This window comes from Hesperophylax consimilis, chromosome 10 (assembly GCF_061612785.1).
Source record: "Hesperophylax consimilis isolate HC1 chromosome 10, BYU_Hcon_1.0, whole genome shotgun sequence".
NCBI lineage: Eukaryota > Metazoa > Arthropoda > Insecta > Trichoptera > Limnephilidae > Hesperophylax > Hesperophylax consimilis.
The window spans coordinates 15,707,976-15,733,705 of record NC_142845.1 but is presented as its reverse complement, the minus strand read 5'-3'; the positions used below and the strand labels follow the sequence as shown (position 1 = coordinate 15,733,705).

The window sequence follows — 25,730 nt, the reverse complement described above, 5'->3', positions numbered from 1 at the left end:
TTGCAGTTGATTCGTTCCTTTTCCGTAATTCGTGGTACGGTTCGGGTTTCGGTTCGTACCCGTAAGTATACGTACCCAGTTAATTGTTCAACTTGGCGGACGGCTTACGCGTTTTAGTAGATATGACAGGAAAATTGTTTTCAAATGTATGTTATTAAAACATCAACCCGTTTTAAACCAAGTTTTTTTGCAATAATACATTTTTTTCAATTTTCGACCAAGTTCCACCATCTCTTGGGCCGGCTAGTAGCCAATTTCAAAGAAAATTTTGTTGTTTCTTGGTTTGTCTGAGGATTGATCTTCCACCCAGGGACTGGAGTCAACACTCCTACCACCTAAGCCAAATCCTAATTGTATAGTACCGACATTTATTTCGTAAATTTTTAAATAAAATGTCATTTAACTCGGAAAAAGGGTGTGCCCGCGAGTGTGTACATGAGTGCCACCATTTGATAGAATGCATTGTCATCGATAACGACTCAATCGGATGTCAGGAAGTGGGTTAATTTCCACTTACAAGATTCCATTTAATTCATTCATTAATTTATCCATTCAATCAAAGAAAACAAAATCAATATTCAAATAGATGTATTTAACAACGAAGTGAAACGCGACTTGGTTAGGTTTGGTGAGGTTGGTTTAAACAGGGCCTGCACAATGCACATTGCACAAACCGATCGGGAACGTATTGACACAGTCACCCAAAAAACTTAAAGTATATATTATTTTCGATTGTATTTCATTATTTTATTGTATTTGCGTTGCATTTGTTTACCAACAAGAATAATAATGTTGGTCATTTAGATAATCCCTAGCACTGATTAAAATTTGAACTGTTTTCATACAAATCTCGACATTTAAACATACCAGAAGTAAGGGAAAATTGACACCACACTTCCATCCGTTTGTCTCTTCACTGGCCATGTTGGACTCTTGTGTGGTACCAAATTGTCAAAAAAAATCCAAAAAATACAATTTTCTAACTACTGCTCAACGATATTTTCCTTAAAAATTTCCAAAAAATACAATGACTTTTTAACTAGTGATCAACGATATTTTTCTTATGATTAACTATTTAAGAAATATATTTGTACAGCGTCCTTGAGGTAATTTCTCACGAAAACGGCGCTATATAAATTAGCCAAATATTATTATTATTATTATTGATGACAAATAATAAAATAAGTTGCTAATTCTCCAAAATATTACTTATGCGAAATAGAATTTCAAAAGTAACTAAAATGTTAAATGAACTAAATTAGCAAACAGTAAACAGATGCTGACCTTAAACGCGATGATATTTATCCATAAAAATAATAAACAACATATTACCAAAATACTTTTGAAACAAAATTATACATATACAACAAAGACACCCACAGACATAACAAAAAAACGTGCAATGAAATTAGGCTACCAAAAAGGACAAATTCCAATACACAAAACAGTTTACTATACAAAGGAATACAATATTTTTAATGCATTGCCGGAGACTTAGGTGTGCACCAATTGATATATTCAAACTGGAAGTTAAAAAATGAAACGTAAAAAATTTTAACAATCCAATAATGTATTATCTAAGTAAATGATAATAATAATTAGGAAATGAGATAAAAAGAATTTGGCAATCTCAGACTATAAAAATATTACCATTCGTTATTTCGGCTACTGGCATTATACCTAGCTCTCTCATTAAAAATTTAGGCGTATTAGATCTATCAAAAAATTTATATATAAAAATGCAAAAATCAGTCATTTTAAATACATGTAGGATAACGAAAGATTTTTTAAATATTTATGTTGAGGGATCAGTAGGATTTATAGGCCCTGTTAGGAGTTCTACCGAGCCGAACCCTCTGATATGAAAATATCTGGAGTCGGTGAATTATTTTCCCATTTGATCTCTGGTGAGTTGACGTGTTGTTGATCTTGTATTTATTATGCTTATATAATGCACTTGCATAATGTGATTGACTAGATGACCATTTGTGGAAAAGTGTGTGGAAGGTTTTAGTTTTTCCTGTGGGGCAGATTTATCCCGGACATAAAGTCGGAAAAAATATAATAATAATTACTACAGATATCTCGTGCGTATAATAGACTAATTTAATATAAGAATTTTGAGTGATAATCTCTGATCTCTGGTGAGTTGACGTGTTGTTCTTGTATTGTTTTGTATTTATTTTGTTTATATAATGCACTTGCATAATGTGGATTGACTAGATGATCATTTGTGGAAAAGTGTGTGGAAGGGTTTAGTTTTTCCTATGGGGAAGATTTAATCCGGACATAAAATCGGAAAAGAAAAATTTAAAAAAAAAACATTTATAAACTTGGATGTATGGCTAAAATAAATAAATTCCTTAAAAATCTATTCCTATGTGCAATATTTAATACATTAAACTTATCCATAAGAATTGAAAACTTACTATAAAAGGTAAAAACTTCTTCGTGCTACCATCACACAGCTAAGTGGCTTTATTGGTTACGATAAGAGCCGGAGAATGCGTTGTGTAATAATATAAAAATGTTCCGCGCGTGTTGCTTGCTAATCCGCTGTTATGTGAACCTTATTTTGTGCCATTGTTTTATTCTGCTCTTTTGAGTGGAACATTTCCATTTCAATGTCAGGTAAAATGTTGAATGAAGTCGGTGGTCGTATTGAATTTCAGTGTGTTATTGTTGTTTTTCTAAAATTCATGTTGCTTACGGATTAATGTATTAAAAATAAGCCTATGTACGATGTGCAAGCTTATTATAGTCCCACAACATTTTTATTCTGAGTTCTTTGTAGTTGAAATGCGTAACTCTATATCGTCCCCATTCAGGCAAAAGTCATAGACCCCTACACAGGTTTGAGATTCGGTCATTTGAATATACCTACTACTACCATCATAATAAAGCGGAAAATGTTGTCTGTGAAATGATGGAGGATTTAACTTTGACTGGAGTGTCAAAGATTTGCCAGCAGACGATTGACCGCTCGACAACTAATCGATCATTTTAGAAATGTATTTTTTGGTTTTATCTACCTGCATAAAAATATATTAAATTTAAAAGCATTTGAAAATGCTATATTAAATTTAAAAGCATTTGAAAATGCTTTTAAATTTAATATATTCTCAAAACGGTGGCTTTTTCCGCAGAACGAAATTCGCTCTCTTCGTGTATGTTATGCTTAGTAGGTGTCTAAAATCAGTCTTGGTGTTGTACACCCTATTGCTCCATTTCCATTTATACTACACTCTTCTGTTAGACCGACTCTTCATAATATGCACCAACTCAAAGTAATTCATTTAATTGCTCTTTCCATGTATTTCTGGGACGACGCTAACTATTTCTTAATATTGTTCATTAGGCTTACACTGGTCTTACAATAGTTTCGGATCTCCTCGTTTGTAATTCAGTCATTAGTTCATTCATACCTCACTTATACCTTAAGCGCGCTCTACACTCGCGGCGCGAACGGCCGCGAAGGCCGCGAAACGCGAGTGTGGATCTTGTTCACGCTTTCGCAATCTTCGCATTCGCGCTTCGCGCCATTCCCCGATTTTTGTCGGTTTTTTGGCCCGCGACAAAGGGTTTGCGGTTTAAAGTCGCGAACAAGACTGAAGCTTTGCGAGTGTGGATGGACACAGTTCACGCGCGGATCGCGGCGTATATTCACGGCGTGAATTAACGGCGCAACAGTGTAGAGCCAGCTTAGGAGGGGAACTCGTTTCCACTGCACAGTTTTTGTATTCCTCCACTGCCTGTTCCATCGGTATCAGAACTTCATTGTGGGTTGCTAGTCTAGCTATTTGATAACTTTTTTTATTTAAACTTTTTTAACATGAGCTCCACACAGGAGGCCCTCAAGAAAATAATTTCCCTTGAGGCCTATGTCATCTTTGGGAATACTGTGTAGGAATCGTTTTGGAAAGAAAGGAGAGGAAGTAGGGGAATTTCGGGGAGGGAAAAGGGGAAAAAATGAGAGGTGGATAGGAATCTGGGGTCAATGGGTTTAGGAGTGACGGACGTTTGAATCTATCCCTTCCACTGCGGTGCAAGGCAATGGGTCGAGAGAGTCCCGCTGAAGAGGTCAAATGGTCTCCCTCAATCAGTCCCTCCTGATAAGTAGGCAGATGCATCTGCCGCCAAGACCCAGACAAACCTTACCCCATGAACCCGGGCATCCCTGCTAATTCATGTGTTGGTTATCCAATAAGTGATTCCCGGGGCGGCGGTACACATACCCGCCTCCCAAATTGTCTGCTTCACTACTACCGCAATCGATCCTCCATTAAAATGTTTTCTTGTATTTTATTCTTCCGTCAATGGTCTTATTAGTCCTTTTTTGGTTTGTGCATGTTACACGGGTGACCGGATAAATCATCACAATGATAATTCATCACATCTTTAAAAAGTTGTATAAAGTCATGGAAAGTGATGAAACAAAAAATTTATTAACTGGGTTAAGTAGGTTAGGTTAAAAAAAAATCTCATCGTTTCTAATGAGTCTAATGACTTTATATCACTTTTTAAAAGTATGTTGAATTGTCACTGTGTTGAGTTATCATGGAACCGTTACACGATGTTGTACCGCAAATCTTCAGCATACTTTCAGAATATTACACACATGTACACAATCCTCAGGCACTTTCCTTTAGCATTTTGCTCCTCAGTGTATTGTACCTAATACAAGCTTATTTACTAAGACTAGAAAACTTTCAATCAGACGCTATTTATTTGAAATTGTATGTTATATCAATAAAGCCTACACATTATATCAAAAACTTGTTTGATTTATTCAGACGCAATGGTAGTCTGTCAGATCACAGGCTCTCTCACGAGCATGAAGATCAGTCTCGGTGAGAGTTGTCCTAAAATGCAAATGAATCTCTCAGCGACCTAGACTATGAAGTATTGTGGTACACTGTACACAATAATATATACAAAACTTCTAAAATCTGACAGTCACTTCGAACCATGCAATTACTCACACTCCCCCAGTCTCCGGTGTATTCTCAAGATATAATGAGATCTAGAAAGTGATGGAAATTGTTTATTATTTATCTGCAATTCATGACTCTTCTATAGCGAAAGGTTTTCATTAAAGAAATAATCACATCTACATACAAAAGAACACTGAAATCTATTGATCGTGAGACGTAATGGATTATTATTTAATATAATGTGTGTGATCGCTTAATTAGATTTATGATTTGTATTATAATGGTGCGTGATTTCTATATTACAGAAGCACTTAAATAATAATAATAAATAATTTAAGTACCTACCTATTTATTATATCCATTGTAACCTCCACTAATCTGGTGGCTTATAGTTTATTTATACTGTTAATCTTTCTCTAATCTGGTAAAAGTGACAAAGTATCAGAGAATACGAAGGTTTACAATAAATTAATCAAATTAGTAATTTGGGCTTTGCTCTAATTTTTTTTATTCTTTATTTTGTTGCTAATTTATTAAAACTCTCTTCTAATTATTCGAATTTATTCCTCTTAAAAACGGGACACAGATTTTTAGAATGTTTTATGACCATGTCGGAACACGTGTTCGTTGTTTCGTCAATATATAATTATAACATGATAAACGCAGCTGCATGAACTCGTGTTCCAATATATTATGAAAGTACTTATAGTTTATTAGAAAATGGCCTGCTATCACCTTTTTAATAGGATTTTAATAACTCAGCAATACTCATTTATCTGCGTTTACCTACAAAGAAAGCTTTAGATACAAAACAGCAGAATAAAAAAGTCAATTTACGTAATCAATATCAATCAAAAATGATTTGGTATTTTAAAAGTAATGTAGGTACACTGTACGTGCACAGCACTCGATTAATCCAGGACGCTGGCGAATTTTCGTTTTTTGTATCTGTATATACCTATAAATATATATTTTTTTTAAACCTACAAAGACAGTAAGTTACCACAGTTACACGACGATTGATACTAAACACATTGTTAGGCTATTATTAATTATTACATTTTAATGAAACTGTTTTTGACAAATTATAATTAATGTACATTCCACTTTTGCCATCCATGTCCAATGATCGTTCAATTAAAAAAAATACAGATGACACGTTAGCATAACATTGTTATGTTGCATGATGTATCTGTTTGCGTCTACATGGAATATAATATATTGATAAAAGGAATATACACTACATACATTCGTGTAGTTAGTACTTGCCCACCTATGAGATATATTATCAACATTTTTTGTATTCGTTAAAGGGGGTAAAATGAAAGTTCACATCTAAGAACGTATGAAACAAACTTAATATTTCCAGTTTCCAAGGTCGTAAAATAGTTGTCTGTTATCACTCTCGAGTTTTGTAGTGAAAGTGGAATTGGACGATACTCGCTTGTATCTGAGAACATGGTGATAATTATGTGAAGATTTTAACGGACCATGATTCGGATAAGATTTAATTGGTTCAGGTTTTGCACACCTTTTAGTTGCGTGCTTTGTATTTTTTTAATCATGATCCATTTCTGTGCTCATCCCGAAAATCAGCAACGACAGCATTAATTTGATGTTTTTCACTTCTTTTTTGATTATGTTTTTATTTTTTTAACAACTTACTGGGTAAAACATCATATTGTAATATTTTAATTATTGAAGACAATATTAGCGACTCTCAAATGAAAACAGAAAATCGGAAAAAGATTCGATCGCATCTAGAAATTGAATCCAGAACCTTGGGGGGCCACTGAGCTAATTCGACCTACATTTAACCTAGACTTGTAGAGAAGTCAATAGATGTTGCACATTAAATTATAAAATAGATATATTTATCCAAGACACTATATAGATTGCATTTAGTTCTAACGCTGAGGTCCTGGGTTCAATTCTTAGATACGACCGAATCTTTTTCTGGTTTGCATCTTTCTTTTATTGTGATGATGTTTTCTTCTCTTCTAATTCAAAGATGTTATGCTTCTTTTATTTCTATTTGGCTCTTTTTTTATGACGTTTTTGTAATGCAGGGGCTTACCTTTCAGTTATGGGTTATTTTTTTAAAGAAAATACCATAAACATTAATAATATATTATATCTTAAACCCTATAATAGGTTATCACTGGTGTTTTCAACACTGTTATTACAGTACCGTATGAAGACCACTTACATTAAAATTATTTTCCGGCAATTGGTACCTGGTTTATAAACAGCCGTTTTATTGTTAATTCGTTTCTGCTTAACCGTAATAATTAAATTTGACACAAATAACTGCATGCCAGTTTTAACCAATTAAGTACTTTGTAATGGAATAGGTAATTGCATTTAGAAAAGAAAGTATGTAGGTATTCGAAGGGAATGGAACCAGTAACCTGTACCTACCTAAATTTTCATAATAATAAAAGACATGAAAAAAGGTATTTCGGTTAATATTGGTAAGTTAAGTGGTTAATCGACGTAAGTTTAATTAAAGACACACACTTTAATTATTTCTGATGAACGTATCACTAAAATCTCAAATGTTTCTAGAGGGATCGCTACGGGTGTAAGTTAATTTTATTTAAGATTAATAACAACAGAACCTTACCATTAAAATATTTAATGTAAAACATGTCGAATATTTTATAAAACCTTTTTCAACTATTAAATTAACAGTAAGCACCAGATTTTATTATTCTAAACGATAAATTAGTAAATTCCCGAGGAACGTGTGAGATTTTAGTAATACGTTCAGCAGAAATAATTAAAATAAACCAGACGATTAAACGGAAAGATCGATTTACTGCTAGGGCAAAGTCGACCCTACGGTTCATCCATTACGCCGGGCCGCGCGCCGAATATTGTTTTTAACGACTTCATCACTTATGTCGTTAAGTTTCCCAATTTATTTTAAATATTTGATAGAACAAATCCTACCCAAGGTCTGTCCAATACAAATACATTTTTGTGCACGGCTGCTTCACTTACGTCATTAAGATTCTAGCTTTATTTAAGGGTATTGTCTCTTCTTAAGAACTTTTCAGATATAAGCCATTTATGGGTAGCGAAAAACATCCATCAGTGGAATTCCGCCGGGTATTTTTCGGGCGGTATATTTTCGCTTGTTTTGTGAAATATCCATTTCAATAATATGATGCTTTTTTCACTGGTCAGCACAATTCAGTGTATGTATTTACTCGCGTACGTGACTGACTAGACAGGTGAAAATCAACAATGTTTCGCTACCCATAGCAGAAGCGAAATCCGCCTAGGTTTGAAAAGTAAAAATACCGCGTACTCGGTTTTCACTACCCACGAATATCGCATATGTGAAAAGGTACCAAAGGAGTAAACTCAAATTTACTTTCAAAATTGGAACCGATTGTTTGAAGAATTAGACAAGCGATACAGTACTTACCTAAATGTATGATATTATTTTAATTGCCATTTTCAAAATACGAACTGATTTCTCGATATATCACACTATGCCGTGATTTTACACGGATTTGCGCAATTATTATATAATAATTTATCGCAATTCATTGTATGTAAGTGTACTTGAGAGATTTCCGTAAAATCGTAAGGTGAGTCTAGTTATCATACGTTTGCTTAATTTCTATTGACGTGTAAATATATGTTTTTGAATAATAAATGGTTGTAATTTATCATTGCCTTTCTCCAAGTAAATACATAGATACTCCTAGTAGTATGCAGTGATAGGAGTTTTAGTTTGGTGTGTTTTAACCTCACACACATATGAATAACCATCAAATCGGTGGTCAATCTCGTTAAACGCCGATTCTCCGCCCGTTTCAACGTTTAATCAAATTTTGATTACCCGTCAATCATAACCGTGATGTAACAATTGAATCAAACGCTGAAACGAGCCTAGATTCAGGGGAGCGTTCATTTGTTAATATTTAAAACATCCCAACCGTATTTTCTATACACGGTGTCCTGAACCTCGTAGTAAAAGAGGGAAACTTGCGAATCTGCACTAAATAGATAACCTTTATTTTTTCACATTTTTTCGGCAACAACCGGGTCTTCACTTCTACGCATTTTAAATTACATTGAACAGCTGATATTAACCCCCTAGCAAACGATTTGTTTTAAATTCACCTTAAAAATTCCAATTTCGGACTCTGTTTACTCGAAAACAAAAGCTCAAATCAAAAAAGTGACTACAAATATGATGATTCACTAGTTTCCCGCTTGTACTACGAGTTTCGGGACACCGTGTATAAATGAAATATCCAACAAACACATCAAGTATTTTAAGATTATCCATAAAATTTGCGGAATTCTATGCTCTTAATCGTGCCATGATTAAGATAGAATGAAATTCTTTCACCGTGAATCATTTTGCACACACAATTCGGTATTTATCGCTGACTGCACATTCGCCTGTTATCACATTGTAAAAATAAACCACTTAGTGAGCCATTATTTATGTAACGTTGCAATTGGATAGCAAGCAATGTTCAAATGCACAAATTTGAAATAACAAAATTAGGTGGAAAAATTTATTTCGCTTGAAAAATTCCTGAATATTTCACATGTCATTATTTTTTATTTAGTTATAAGAAATATTCATGTTTCACTTTCTAAACTTAAGTAGACATTAAACATGTCTTAATATTATTGTATATTAAGTAATATATTATTCTTAAATAGATACATTCTAATATGGCTCACTAATCACTAATCACTTTGGAAACAGTTTTTTTAAATTTTAAAATTTTTTTTTTTTAAACCTTGATTATCCATTGTATCTCTTTCAAATAATGTTGTCTCTGTCTAATAATATTCTTTCTCCCTCTGTCTGTCAACCTATATATAACCAACAACTCTGTCTTAGTATTTAGTTATTATTATATCCTGATGAAGCTTGGTTGAAGCGAAACCGGTCGATGTGTAAAATAATAAATATTCGTGGTTAAATACAAAGTTTTGTTTTATTTTAAAAAATATAATGTCTAACCACAAAGTAATTTCTTCTTATGAAAAATTTTGTTTTATAAATTATTTATTTATTAATTTACGCCCTCTTTTGGTGCTTTTACAAGTTCTACTCTTCCTTTTTTTTTTTCTTAAATAAATTAATTCTATTTATTTTCAGACTATCAGGAAAGATGTTGCATAATGTACGTTTCTGTTACCACTTTCAAGTCTTTACGTAAATTGTGTATTATTTTTTTAATGTGAAACCGCACAATAGTCCCAACTGCTCCCAACCGTCTGGATCTAGTGAGACTATGACATACCCAATTGGGGTATGTTGTGAGGCTTAAGGTAGTGGGGATGGGAACGAGACGGGAAAGAGGAAGGTGGGGAAGTACCTGGGTATTCAGATCTGGTCACCAAAGCCATTTCAATTCTGAATGGTGGCATTACACCAGGGCGATACTGAGAGTATCTTCCACTCTGAAACGTGTCACAAATAAACTTTATATTATTATATAAAAATAAATTGTGAAATAATACAAATTAGTCAAATAAAATTGATTTAAGCACGCCGGGATTTGTACCCGCAACCTCCGGCTTTGCGAGTCGAGAGCCTTACCCCTCGACCACGGAGGACGTCAAATTTATTATGTTGTCTTGTGTAGTGTTCAAGAACTTGTGACATTTTCATAAATGTTTTGTTCGTGTGTATAAATCCGTTTTAGATTATGTAAATTATTAGGCATATATGTTATATTCGTACAGTTTTTTGATTTTCAGTTCAAGTTCTTTTCTTGGTATACTTTTTGTGTCTTTTTTGGGTTATGGTTAAAAAAGTTTTTTTATAAATTTATTTTATATTATTTGTAGGTCGTTTAAATACATAATGTGTTTCCCGATATTTCTATTAGATAATTTAGATGGGACTGGATTAAATTATAATTATTTACCTACATAGAATGCAATTTTGTTTAAGTTATGCGAAATGCAATTCTTTAGAATGGCGGACAAGCCAATAAAAGGGATCCGAATTGTGTGTGATTCTTTAGAATGGGGGATCTGCGGGATTTGAATTTAATTGCATAGAAGCTCTACTACAATAGAAACGTTTGGCATCTATCGTCTGCTATTATTTATAGAAAAATCATAGATTTTCGTGAATCTGATATGCGCTCAAGTTACCACTACTTAGACATCAGTTTTTACATCAGCAGATGACTTTCAAACCAAATTCCAACACCAATTTCAGAGAAAAGATACCCACAGACAAAAACAAGCGAAACAATTTCAGGAATAATGCGATGTGAGGCCTCATCGGAGAAATGAGTATAGACTTAGATACATACTTAACTGGTAAATGGAGTGAATTACATACGTAGATATTTTAATTTAAGCGACACAGAGTGGAAGATACTACCAGTATCGCCCTGGTGTAAGACCACCATTCAGAATTGAAACGTTGCTCCAAATGGCTTTAGCCGTGTTTAGTGACTAGATCTGAATAGCCAGGTACTTCCTCACCTTCCTCTTTCCCTTCCCCACTTACCTTCAGCCTCACAACATCCCCCAATTGGGGATGCCATAGTCTCACTGGCTCCAGACGGGAGCAGTTGGGACTCTTGTGAGGTATTCACTATAAAAAAATTCACTATAAAAAAACCAATAAAATTTTTCATTTAGTACCTACGTAGTCTAGGTAATAATTTACACATTCGCCAATAACTTACTCTCAGGGCCGGTATTTCAGTGGCTTGCACGAAGAAAAATAGTGTTGCCAATTTATTAAGACTCTCTTAAAATTATTGCTAATCGTTCATGCCCGTGAATTTGCCTTAATAATATATATAATGAGACAATGCAAAAATATTCTGAATTTCGTGAACATCGTGATAAAATATTCGTAATTTACTAAAATTTTATCAAGAAACCTATTAATTCTTTCGTGGAGGCCTGTAATCCTGTTTTTAACCCGAATACCAATAATTAGAAGAGATTCTTAATAAATTAGAAATATTCATTATTCTCCGTGTGCTTGGCTTGATAAATATTTACGTTCGTCAAGTTGCTGGCAGGTGGGTTTCCTAATTTCTGGCAACCCAATTTGTATATCAGTATACCAAAAAACAAACCAAGCAAAGAAGACAAACAAAAACATCCTATCTCAATTTTTCCAGTGGGGGTTTTGAAAGGGTTTTGCGGGTTTGAAATGGTTCTCTCTTTTAAGCTACCTGTAATCCTTATATTCCACATTCAATCAGCAATGAAGCTGACTGAATAACTAAGTAATCAATGTCCTGCTAATGTCCGAGAAAGGGAATCCCCAATCTTAGGGGAAACAATCTTATTTGAGTTTAAGTAAATAGGCTCTCTCTCTTTGACTTCAGACTTCTTTGACTGCCATTGTCCACATCAATGTATTGAAGGCCGCCGATAAGCAGTTTAGCGCATATCGATCATATTGACTAATGGCCGTAGCACAGGTTGATAAGCTCCGCTATCATCTCGGCTCGATAATAAATAAGGCGATTAGACCTCGCTCCATAGCCGAAACACCAAACTTCACTGCCTACCCACTGCCCACACCGTACAGATAATAGATAAACACGTGACCTTGCCAGTTGGAATGTTTTCACTTTTTATGTATCGATCTTGGGGTATTTCTTTGATAATTCACGAATTTTGCGAGACCAAAAACATTCGTTTTTGCAGGGTAAGGTACAGGTTACAGGCAACATCTGGTAATGTTATGTTATTTAACGACCTCTGCGGTCGAGCGGTTAAGATCCTTGACTACAAATCCAGAGGTTTGAAGTTTGAATCCATGTGTGCGCATTTTTTTGTTCAAGGAATGTTGTTAATCACAATATTATACACGGTGTCCGGAAACTCGTAGTACAAGCGGGAAACTGGAGAATCTACACCACATGGGGAACCCAAAAAAACATAAATTTTTTTGATTTGAGCATTTTCAAAAAAAAAAAAAAAACCAAAAAAAAAATATTTTTCGGCTATTTTAGGGTTAAAGTTTTTTCTGGTGTTAAGGGGTTGAATAACAGATGTTTTAACCCTGCAGAGCAGAAATATTTTGTGATTACACCGGGTTAAATGAAGGGTGATTTCAAAATAATGCTTCAAATCCGAGTTTCTTCATTTGTTTTACTTTCAAATAGTTTTAATTAGTTGGGTACTTTGATCTTCAGTGATAATTTATAAGAATTTGATTAAAAAAAAAAAAAAAATCAAATTCAAACTCGATTTACTCGATAACGAAAGCTCAAATAAAAAAAAAATATACTACAAAATCGACTCCAAATGTGATGTAGATTCACCAGTTTCCCGCTTGTACTACGAGTTTCCGGACACCCTGTATATTACAGTACGTATACATGAAAGCAAGCATTTGCGATTGCTTCGTTCCTTTCCCATAAGTTGTGGTTCAGTTCGGCAGTTCGGCTCGCGTATGTATACGTAGCATTACATTTCAGAATAGCTAAATGACTGTTTTATCGATAATGTTATGGAAAATTGATATCTCGATGGTCGATATAAAAAAATTAGGGGTATTTGATCTCGATTTCGATTTTGTATGTACACTTTTGTTTTCGTGAATGAATTAATGAAATAATGCTAATTTGGAAGTGGAAATTAACCCACTTTCCGACATCCGATCGAGCTGAAACTGGGCATAAAGACTCGTCGAAGACAATGTATTCCATCAATTAATGTATTCATTATGTCACGCATACACACGTGGACATAAACGCACTTCTCTAAAGTAGGATGTCAATTCTACTCCTACCCAATTGGGATTTGATGAGATTTGTTAGCGCGATTGAATCCAGTCCCTTGGGAGGAAGGTACAATCCTCAGTCAAACCAAAAAAAAAATCTTTGAGATTGGCTATTTTCTTTGAAGCCGGCCCAAGAGATGGCGCAACTAAAAAAAATGGTTATATATGAAGTAATTTTGCTTCTTTATAGTTCGAAAATTAGGTTGCAAGATTTCCTAAATCCATCAGGAAATAGATTTAAATGAACTCAATTTAGCCGAATGCTAACTTATGAAACGTGATGCCACAAAAAATATTCAAATAACTTTTTTTTCTTAATTTTCGTGCTGATGATTTGCAAAAAATGAGTCCGCATTACAAAGATTTTTATTAGTCTTCTTACTGTCGCTAATTTCATTTTTTCCGTCGTCGTGCATAACTATTCACATGTATTCAAACTATTAATTATGTACGAATATGTATATATTGTATAAATAATAAAAAAATATAAAAAAGATATAATTTATGTACACTCCATAAAAAGTAAATTTTAACTGCCTTTAACTAATCCCAATTATATCCACGCGCTGATCTTGCCTTACCTATGTTTTTTTTCGTTTTTCTTTGTTAGTTTACATTTATTTTTATATTTTTAAACCGTTTACGCTTGAATGTCGGTATACATGAATGACTAATACATATGTACCTCTAACAAAAAAATATTAATTAAAAAAATAAAATGAATTTGTTTCTTAGTTGTAGCATTCCCAACGTTGCTTTCGAATTAGATTTTTCTAAAATATTATTTTAGTTCATTGGGGAAACAAACAATTTTTGTATATAAATAATTACACGTTTACATGAACCAGTAAAGTTTCCACATAAAATTCACGTTACATAAAAAAAATAAACAAAAAGAAAAACATAAAAACAATTTAGAAATTTTACACACATCAGGGAGAGGGGGCAATTGGATATAATTTTCTCCAATATGGATTTAGTATACTGGACTAAGGACAAATGGAAAATATCAGCGTCTGAAAATATATTATTGTATTTTGTGCATGTCCTTCCGAAAAATGAATGTTATGTGTACTTATTATTTTTTTTATTTATGGTTGTTTGTCGACATTTATCAATTTTGTAATTTTTTTAATCTTAAGTTGTATCAAGAAATTTAAAAAAAATGAAAAGGAAACCACATTTCCCAGAGGCCCTGATTTAAAAAACATATATTAATTGATTTATTATTAAGACCTAAATTTCAAAGGTCACAACGGTAGCACTAAATATGGAATCATATGATTTTTTGTAAAATCTAAAAGAATTTTTTTTTATAAAATCTAGTTGAGATTAGTAAATGTTATGGAAATTGTTTAAAAGACAGACAGATTTTCAGTCACTTTTTTAATTAAAATTTACGTTTGCAGTCTGCAGCTACCCAACATATCTAATCCATAATCTAATCCATAATATTTTAAACCTGTTCTTCTCTGATTCGCTCAAGTGAATCGTGATAAGACTAGGCGTCAAAATGCTTTTAATATTGTTAGATAGCCATCTCTCGTCAACTACACTATTTTCCTATTACCGGTTTGCATATCTTATAATAGAATTTGTTGAATCAGAGATTACCCCCGAATTCTTATTGCTTCAACTGGGTCATCGTTCCACTACTCCTCATAGAGAAGAAACAAATGACTATTTCCCGTCATCATCTCTTATCGCCTCATCTCAAATTGGCGAAATAATCCATTAACTACTTGGTAGTCACTACCAGCTGTCATTTTGCAAACTTCATTTTAACTCTACCATTGAGAAATGCTCCTTCCTGTTTGATTGTTTCAGTACAATTAATGTTTGATACCTTGGCTCTAATGACTTCTGTTATCAGAACTTACTTTAAATACATATTCAGTAACATTGAGTGTTGAAATGTAGGTTGGCAGAATAGAGATAATTGAATCTTTTTTGAAACTCTAAACATATATTTTAGGGTTTGCAACGAACGAAAAAATTCCAAGCCTTTAAATAGGTTCGTAAATACACGTACATCTCTGACAAGTAAAATTATTAATTAAGTTTTCGATGGAACGATGGTGTGTGCCATAAATATAGCTAATTATTTTAATCTAGAAATTCGCACAGATAAAACACAACATAATATAATATTTACACTATAGATATTTCTCACATTTGTGTTTCTAAAAGTGGGTTAACATTCTCATTATTTTAATGGAAAATTAGGCGCAGACCTTTTTTTTACGTTCGATTAACCAACATGTGTGGGATATTGTAATTTAGAAATTAACATTGTTCTAAATTATATTTTTGGAGTAAGGATAATTTGGAGTGTACCTATATAATTGTGTATTTACTAATGGGAACAGAATTACGCACTGCAGCGTGTAAGCGCAATCACGCCTATAGAAACCTTATATTTTGACTGGCCTAATTCTAATACAATAATATGTTGTATAGAAACTATACTACTTCTTTAATACCTTTTAATCTTTTGCATTTTTAATGTTGATGTTTTTTTGTTACTATGAAAAAAAAAATTATGAACAAAGTCATCGATGGAACATATCGATGAAATATGTCACTACGATGAAAAAAGATTCGTAAATAGAAAACGTCTTAATTTTAAATGTTGTTCTAGTGAAAAATATCATTATGTTCAAAAATGTCGCTGTAGTGGAAAATTTTAATTTGATGAAAATGTCATTTAGTTCGCTCACTGCCAAAAAGCAAATCTTACGAGAGGAAGAAAAAACTATGCAACTTTTTACTAGTTTAAAACAATTATTTGACGTTAATTATGTATTTGGAGTATTTTCTCATATTTTTCACTTACAGTACATTCTGTTTGTGAGCGTTATTGAAGACTACTCAACTTAGAAATTCGTAAAATTTTGAGATAGAATATTTTGGCAGAGGCGATGATTTGACGATTCATGTCATTATGCATGATTACAGTAATTATAAATATAATTATTACGACATAATATTGAAGGCTGCTGTTAGTTTTTCACTAGAAGCCACGCAGATAGTACCTATTTCTCGATTGTTTGTTATTTACCATCGTTATTATTTGAATATTCGTTAATAGCCAGCTGAATAGACAACTGAAACATGTGCCACAAACACCTGTAGTTAAATCATTGATACATGCAAATACCCTGATAATATCGGGTATTTGTCCCCTACTAATTTACAAGATATTACTACCTGCCTCGATCAGTATTTAAAGGTTGTAATTATGCTGACACAACACACTGAAACTTAAACTGGATAGCAATTATTTTACTTAAGAGGAAGCTACAAGCCAAAAATGTGTATATTCTTGGTATTTTTACTGTGTGTACTTATTATATTGTAGGTAATAGGCATTAAAATTGCTTGACAAACGGAGTCTAGAAACGTTCGATTTCAAGCACAAAACTGATTCTTATTTATTTCGTAAATAATTTTATAAGAATGCAAAAAAGTTTATCAAGTGAAACTGTCACAGAAAATCTTCTCTATAATACTGTATTTTTTTTTAAATTGTTTCCTTTATGCTTTCATACTATTGAAAAATATATTTTTTTGTGTTTTACATTAATATTTTTTATTTAGTAATTTATTTATTTATTTGTATTATACTCAAGCGAAACGATAGGGAAACCTTCAATTTATCTAAAACATATTTTTTGGTATTCATAATGTACACCATATTCGTTATAAATATTAATCAAAAATAGTGATTTGGCAAAGCTTCGCCTGAATTCGGATATGTTGCTTTTTTATGACGTTTCAATGAATGCTTGGGCCTTGTCCCAATGGAGGTAACTTTGGCACGTGATTTTGGTGTCATCATCAACTTTATAAAAATGTAACCTTTGTTATTGGCATTTGGCTGCTATGTGCTCAATATATTCTAATTCCTTCACATTTCACACTTTACCGCTAAATTTTTGCAAAGTCCGTAGGTATTGCGAGAGGTTGTCTGATATTAAATTTGTCGATTATAATCTACAATGTAAGATTATATGTTTTATCGTTAGCCATATTTTTTCACTAGATTGATACCACTTTCCATTTTACCACAAAAAAGAAGGAAATGGAAAATTGAAAAGATATCAAAGGAATTATAGACGCCACGTTTCTTCTATTCAGCATTCAAAATTGGACCTTGTTATGCATAAACCATCCAACCCACAATTAGCAAGCTGGGATAATCGCATTTGAATGTTTTCATGTTTTCAATACCAGCGATTCCTAAACGAAAAATTGAAACAGAGAAATCAGAAAAAGATACGGTCACATCTAGGACTCGAACCCAGGTCCTGGGTTTTTTTGATGTGCAAATATATATTTGGTTTGGAGTTTGGACGATTTCAGCCAAGTTGTTTTTTTTTCTTCTAACTAGTCGACCACATAAAAACCTCAAGGATTTTGGCTACATTGTTTTATGAAGTCTATGAAAACTCACGTTGATGTTTCAAATGTTGAACTTTTCGATTGGGTTTCTTAAAAAAAATTAAAATATTGCTATCTGTCGATAAAGTAGGATTCATCAAAAAATCAAATTTTGGAAATGAATGGACCGATGGTTTATACATAACATTGTCCAATCATAGTTTTGTTAATACATACTATAAAGCAATGTGAATTTTAAACCTATCCGAAGTGATGCACGGAACATTTTTGTCTTTAAAAACCTACAAAAGTCTCTACAACTCCAGTAGTATTTGATGTTATGTTTCTTGTCAGCTTTGCGTATACATATTTTTTAATTTATTTATCTGAAGCAATTAATTAATTTATGCGATACATAAAGAGTTTACCCTTATAATAGATATATATTTTTTTGTATGTATTTTTTATTTAGTTATAAAATTGAACATTTTATATCTAGTGTACATCTATTCTAAAATTACAAAAAATATTCTATTACCTACGTACTAATATTTGGACTTCACAGCATTGAGACATAACCCACGAAAGACTTTTGGCTTCCTTAACATTTAAAGGTAGTTCATGGAACATTTTGAAACCTTTATAATAAATATTGTTTTGCGTTGCCGATAAATTTGTCTTGGGAAGCCTAAAATCGTTGCAGCTTCTCGTAGGATAGCCATAAACTGTACTTTTAATACTAACACTTTTTAACATATTAATACTAACCACAGACATAGGAATTAATGTCTATGATACTAACACTTTTATATAAATACAAAGATATTGTAGACTAAACTTTGCCGCACACTTAGAATATTGAGCTGGGTTGTCCTGTTTTTATCATAATATATCTGCTACAGCATAATATAGACCTCATACCTCTGTTCTGAATTATTTACATTATTTTAGCTTTCGTTTTATTGCTAAAAAAACTACACTTGTGCAGTAATTCAGGTGGGATGATAATTGATTTATTCAGATGATAATTTATTTTGTGTGTCCCCAATAGCTGCCAATCTGTACATGTCATATGTAACATTATTTGTAGGTAAAATAATATTAGATGTACAATCCGGTTGACTGTAATTATATTATTAGTATTTGTGTGTACGCACGGAGAGAAGTGAGTACTGCTGCTATCTTAAAAATCTCTTCAAATTATTGGTAATCCGACTAAAAACGGGACTGCCAGCCGCTTTCTGTAACTTTTAGTAGATTTATAATAATATCGGAACACGTGTTCATGCCCCTGCACTTGTCTTAATACTATATAATGATGGAATGCGAAAATGTAAGGATTTTAATGAGCTAAAAGGTTATCAAGATACCTATAAATTCATTCGTTAATGGCCTGCAATCCCGTTTTTAACCGGATTACGAATAATTTTAAGATATTCTGAAAAAATAGCAACAGTTTTCATCAGTAAGTTTTTTCCGTGCAGATTTCTGCATCCCTTTTTAATCCTTTCAAAGTGCAATTCCGCTCGCCTATTTCATGGTGATTATTTTTCTTGTACAATATTATGTTATCTAACCATAATATTACTATTCATTTCATGAAACGGTAAACATTACTTCATCGCCCCACATGTTTATAGCGGTTGTGGTTTTTTGCCAAAATTATTTACGCGAATTTGGGTTGTTGTGGGTTTTGAAAACTTACGAACTATGAATGATGTCATGAGATTCTAGGAAATTATTCAAATTAGTTGACTCCTTAATAGTCGACATAAAAACAATACAGGACATAAAATTAAAAATAAAACTAATTGGGGCTTAGAAATACATTTTGGTACTTCTTAATGTGCCAAATGCCATATCCGTGGTCGAGAGGTAATCAAGAGGTCGCAGGTTCGAATCCCGACGTGCGAAAGTAAATTTTATTTCATAATTTGTGTTATTTCGCAATTTATTAATTAAAAATAATATGCAGTAAATTTTCAGCACGTTACAGAGTTGTAAGTACTCTCAGTATCGCCCTGGTGTAATATACCATTCAGAATTGAAACGTTGCTTGAAATGAATTTAGCCTTGTTTGGTGACCAGATCTGAATAGCCAGGTACTTCCTCACCATCCTCTACCCTATCTCCTTCTCCCCCCAATACCTCCAGCCTCACAACATACCCAATTTGGGATGCCATAGTATCAGTGGCTTCAGACGGTTGGGAGCAGGTGGGACTCTTGTGCGGTATATATATATATATTTAAATACCTACACAAAATTGACTTTAATGTACTGTACCTAATTTAGATTTTCATTGTTTAGTTTTTAGGTGCAAGGGGGCAAAAATACAGTTTTATTCCATTACCTCTACCAATGATTCCATTTATTAAATCGCGATTATGAATCAGCCAAGTGTCTGGTTCCTGGATCCTGGGTGTAGTTTTATAATACGGGCCTTTTTCCGCTTCCTCATTTGGTCCAGGAAGACACAATTTCTGGGTCATCTTAAGTTTCACCAATTGAAGTAATTCAAACGTAAATTGTCAGTAAAACAACGGGGATTTCCCTGACCCCTTGGCATACTTGTTGCCCGTACTCGTGTACTCGTGTTCTTTGCCTCCCAGTCGAATTTCCATCACAAAAATATTACTTTTGTCTATGGTTAAACTATAATGTCGAATAAGCCATTTGTGGGGAATTTGGGTCCCTCATCAGACAGAAAAGTTACAAGAAATTCCAAAAATTTTCACGGCCTCCGTGGTCGAGGGGTAAGGCTCTCAACCAGCCAGAGGTCGCAGGTTCAAATCCTGGCGTGCGCAAGTTCCAGGGTGGAAGATACTTTCAGTATCGCCCTTGTGTAAGACCATCATTCAGAATTGAAACATTGCTTGAAATGGCTTTGGCCATGTTTGGTGGCCAGACCTGAATAGCCAGGAACCTTCTTCTTCAACATTACCCATTACTTTCAACGTCACAACATACCCCAATTGGGGTCGCCATAGACTCACTGGCTCGAGACGGTTGGAAGCAATTGGGTTTCGCATAAAAAAGACCACATTTCACTAAACTTGTTAATACCCCGAATTAGACTAAGCAATTCATTTTTTCACGGCTTTTTTGGCTCTTCCGAACAATGTGGTCAAAAAATAGTATATGGTTTGTTAATAATGTGATGTATGAATAAGTGCTAACATTCGGTTTGAAGACAAGCAGCCAAAAATAAATCGCGCTGAAAGAAGAAATTTTCTAAATTATCTCAATATTTTTTATAAATTCCGGAACTTTGCTGTGCCACCGCTACTTATAACATTGTATGTAAAAATAAATTTACTAATACTTTGTTAATATTGAACAACTAACAACTAAGGAACAAGTAAAGCTACCTCATTCAAATGTTACATTTTGTTTGCTAGGTACAGCTGCTGGAACTATGGGCTATTAAATAAACCAGATTCACCAGAAGACGGCAGTGGGTAAAATAAATTATTTCTATTTGTTCACTGCATGTTTAATATTGACTAACAACAGAAAATCGATGAAGCATACACTAATAATATTACTAAATCAGTTTTGTTTTTTTTTTGTCATCGTCATCTCTGTTAACCTTTTCTTATCTGTGGTGTGTATTTACTACTTGCTTCTAATAACTGTATAAATATAATAAATTTTGGGTTCAGATTTTAGGTGTTCCTCCGTTATACATTTATGCACTGAATTAAAAAAATAACATTTTACATAGTTTTCAAATTCAATTAAAAATTAGAGATTTTTGTTAAAAATCGGGAACAAATACACCAATACAATCAACCGTGTGACACCGCTTTAGATCGCTATGCGGGAACATGAGAAATCCACACGTCCGCAGTTGTATTTTGATTTAGACCATCGATACCTACGACCGCATAGCTGTGTGTGTGCCGCCAGCCAGTCGGTCGCGGACCGTCGTTAGATGTGGACCCCTCGCACGTTTTTTTAGCATCTGCCGATGGTTTTTTTTCATGTTTTCAGCTATTAAATTACAATTATTATCACTTTTGATATAAAATATAAAAACATAAGCGATTAGCCATGAATATTTATATTTTCCCGATATTAAATCGCTTTTTGAGATGTGTATTGACTACACAGCACCGGAACGCGTGGATTTTTTTAGCACAGTAAGGGTACGGTTAAGCTGTTATTTACCTTGTTATGTACCCTGTTATGTACTCAATTCCATTTCACCACCATTTTTGACTCAACATTCGCTTTTTTTATTTCAGTGCCCACTTGTTTATTGTGAATGTATTAACAATTATTTTTTATCTCACTAAATATAATTTTAACCTGTAAAAAATCACTATAACAAATAATAATGTACGAGTGCCTATGTCTTATGTATAGTTATCTCCAAACGGGCCGCCGCACAACGCACGTGAGCCGGACCTAACTTGCCCAAAATAAGGTGTATGAAATCAATTTGAACTATTATAGTATATATTTCTTAATCTACTTGCTAGTGGAGCGGCTCAAGTGCGTAGTGCGACCCGTCTGGAGGTAACTGACTTAAGCCTGTGACAGACCACGCTATAAGCGCGCCATATACGCGTGGGTTGACCTATTTCAGCATACTGCTCGCCATACATACCCATTGAAATGGGCCGAGCCACGATGCGTATAGCGTAATGTGTCCTCACCCTCATGAGGTAAAATTATGCCAGGCCGCTTTGGTGATATCGAAATTCATTTTTATTTGAGCAATCACTCACGTTGATAAGCGAAAGCGACAAAAAAACTGTGTTTAAATACTCCGATTACTAATGCAATTGAATAATTAGATATGTACAATTTTATTATTTATTTATTGATCAATAGATCAACATTAAATTTGAAACTTGCTTCTTGATCGCGTGCTCATCCTTCGTTGTTTGAATGCACCCATTAAAGCTTGCATCTTGATCGCGTGCTCATCCTTCGTTGTTTGAATGCACCCGCTAAAGCTTGCATCTTGATCGCGTGCTCATCCTTCGTTGTTTGAATGCACCCATTAAAGCTTGCATCTTGATCGCGTGCTCATCCTTCGTTGTTTGAATGCACCCATTAAAGCTTGCATCTTGATCGCGTGCTCATCCTTCGTTGTTTGAATGCACCCGCTAAAGCTTGCATCTTGATCGCGTGCTCATCCTTCGTTGTTTGAATGCACCCGCTAAAGCTTGCATCTTGATCGCGTGCTCATCCTTCGTTGTTTGAATGCACCCGCTAAAGCTTGCATCTTGATCGCGTGCTCATCCTTCGTTGTTTGAATGCACCCGTTAAAGCTTGCACCTTGATCGCGTGCTCATCCTTCGTCGTTTGAATGCACCCGTAAAAGCCATTAAAGACTTGCCATCATGACTCGGGTGGCACAATGACAGTGGAACGTGATACTAGATCCCATAACGGTGATAACTTTACTGATAATCATCTCCTCGCTCGGTACCTCAGTGGGTGGGGTCACCATTTGTGTAGAAATATACGTTCAACTTTATATATAGCCGAGTGTAGAGCCGGTCTTAGCACGATTCTTGTCAATCTATTCTATGTCATTTACCATGATTATATCTATAATCAGTTTTAAATCTAGATACAAAAAAAGAATTGAGATGCAGGATTATCATTTGTCTGTTATGCTACGTATAAACAGGGCAACATTTCAAAAACTTTGTTCCTTTCCCATAATTCGTGGCTCGACTCGTGGAAATTTTGTCCTGTTTATACGCACTCTTACGATTATTCATAGTTTGGTTCCGTCCACATGACGCCCGCTCAACGCGCCGATCAGAGAGAATTAGCGAAGTTAGTTACTAAATACTTGAACATTGATGGGAAGGTCCGTACTCCCGTACACTTAATTTTGCCCTTTTGCTAGTTCGGAGCGACTCAGCGCGTTGTGCGGGCTTCGTGTGGATGGAACTAATCAATAATCGTCAATCTTGATTATTTTAGGCAGGAAGTAATTGGTAATTAGTTTATTAATTGTCATTGATGTTATTGTATTTAGATGAGACACGAAGCGAATAAATGGTTAAATTTTTTGACCTCCAACGCTTCCAACGATATAATATCGGAAACTACCGAATCCAGTCTCACGTTCTCGCGGTCCAATATTGGAACACGTTTCGATGAGATATTATCATTCTGAATATATGTCCAGCTCTTTAAAATGTCCCTAAGATGTGAATATTATGACGGTTCTACGAAAAATATTTTTGCACATCTTCAACTAACCAAAATAAAATAAATGTTATCCACACACAAAGAAAGACTCCAATAAAGACTTATTCGAACTTCTGTGGTTATAAGTATCGTCATATCGTTGAATCAAAATTGTAATCGTTGAGTCACGAATCGCAATCGTTGAATTACTAGTCCAAGCTATCCACATCACACAGACTCATTGATTCCCATTCATATCATTCCATACCAATCAATTCCCATTCATTAGCCAGTTGTCCACGATAAATACAGCATTGCATTTTAATTAATGAGCGACAATTTTGATATATTTTTGAGGTTAATCGAAATTAAGGGCCGTAATTCCGATTTTCTACCAATTTATAACATATTTTCCTTGAACACTTTAAGTTTCAAAATTCTTAAAAAAAACATGTTTTTTTTTCAAGATAATATCTAAAGATTTGTAGGGCCGAAACGTTAATTACATAAAATTTCCTCGATAGAAAAAAATTGCAAAGTATGATCCAAAAATTATTATTTACACGTTTGTTTCTGTTATATTATATGTTATAAGTATAAGAGAATTCACATTGCTTCTTTATATGCTACTTAAGGTATTTGTAAAGACATTTTTGCTCTATTGTAAATAATTAATCCTAATACGAATTCAGACAGTGACACCTCTGTCGGATTCTTTTTAAACTAAATATTGTTTCTTTTGTGGGTGTTACCCAAATCGAAATTCTTTACACGGAAGGGTGGCTCTTAAATGAGGTGTTCGCCACCCACCCGGGAATCATCTGCAGCTTTTCATCATACTTTTATACCATAATAAAGATCATTAACATTTTGTCAACATTTTTATGGTAATTCTAAACAAAGTACCCGCTAACCTATTCCACTCGAAGTAGGTTATGTGATGACTTTAAAATTACGCATTCAAGTGTGAGCCCCTTGGAGCAATGGTAGTTAGATATGTATATTAGTCGTACAGGTAGATGATAATGTTAGTACGCTCTTGGCTCGAGGTGACATATGGAGGACATACGAACATTACCAGTATTATCACATAGTACAGGTAAATGGTAAATGTCACCGCTCGCCGTGACATCCCAGGGGGACACCTGAGTAGTTGAGTACCTACCCGGGGCAGCGTCACCACGTAGTCTTTTAAAAGTTATTTTGTTTTTTATCTGTCGTTCGTTTCCCGTAAAGGTTCCGACATTTAGATGGTGCATGACATCAGCGCTAGTCGCCTGACCTCATCCTCTGAATCACGATGGGGGTTCGATCGATCGAGAGTAAAATATCAAGTAGGTACCTACGCATATGACGAATTTAGCTAGAAGGCGTAAGCTATCACGGCGGATACATAAAGGACAGTAGTGACGAATTGTTATTGTTGTTCCCACAAAGTGCTAGCTTTGTTAACAAGGTTATAATTTACTAGCTGACCCGGTGTTGCCCCAGCTTTAC

General features: G+C 34.0%; 1 protein-coding gene across 6 annotated transcripts in view; it reads left to right on the top strand.

The window, feature by feature from the left end:
* Positions 1-25,730, top strand: part of Myo61F (unconventional myosin 61F) — a 131,850-nt gene that overhangs the window by 56,152 nt on the left and 49,968 nt on the right. For 2 of the 6 annotated variants that reach the window (XM_089636106.1, XM_089636109.1), the window contains one exon: positions 21,473-21,532. The exons of 3 other annotated variants lie outside the window; for them this stretch is intronic. In XM_089636106.1, coding sequence (XP_089492232.1) covers positions 21,473-21,532 — 60 coding nt within the window. The remainder of the gene's footprint in view (positions 1-21,472; positions 21,533-25,730) is intronic. One more of the 6 variants, XM_089636111.1, reaches the window with a different exon arrangement.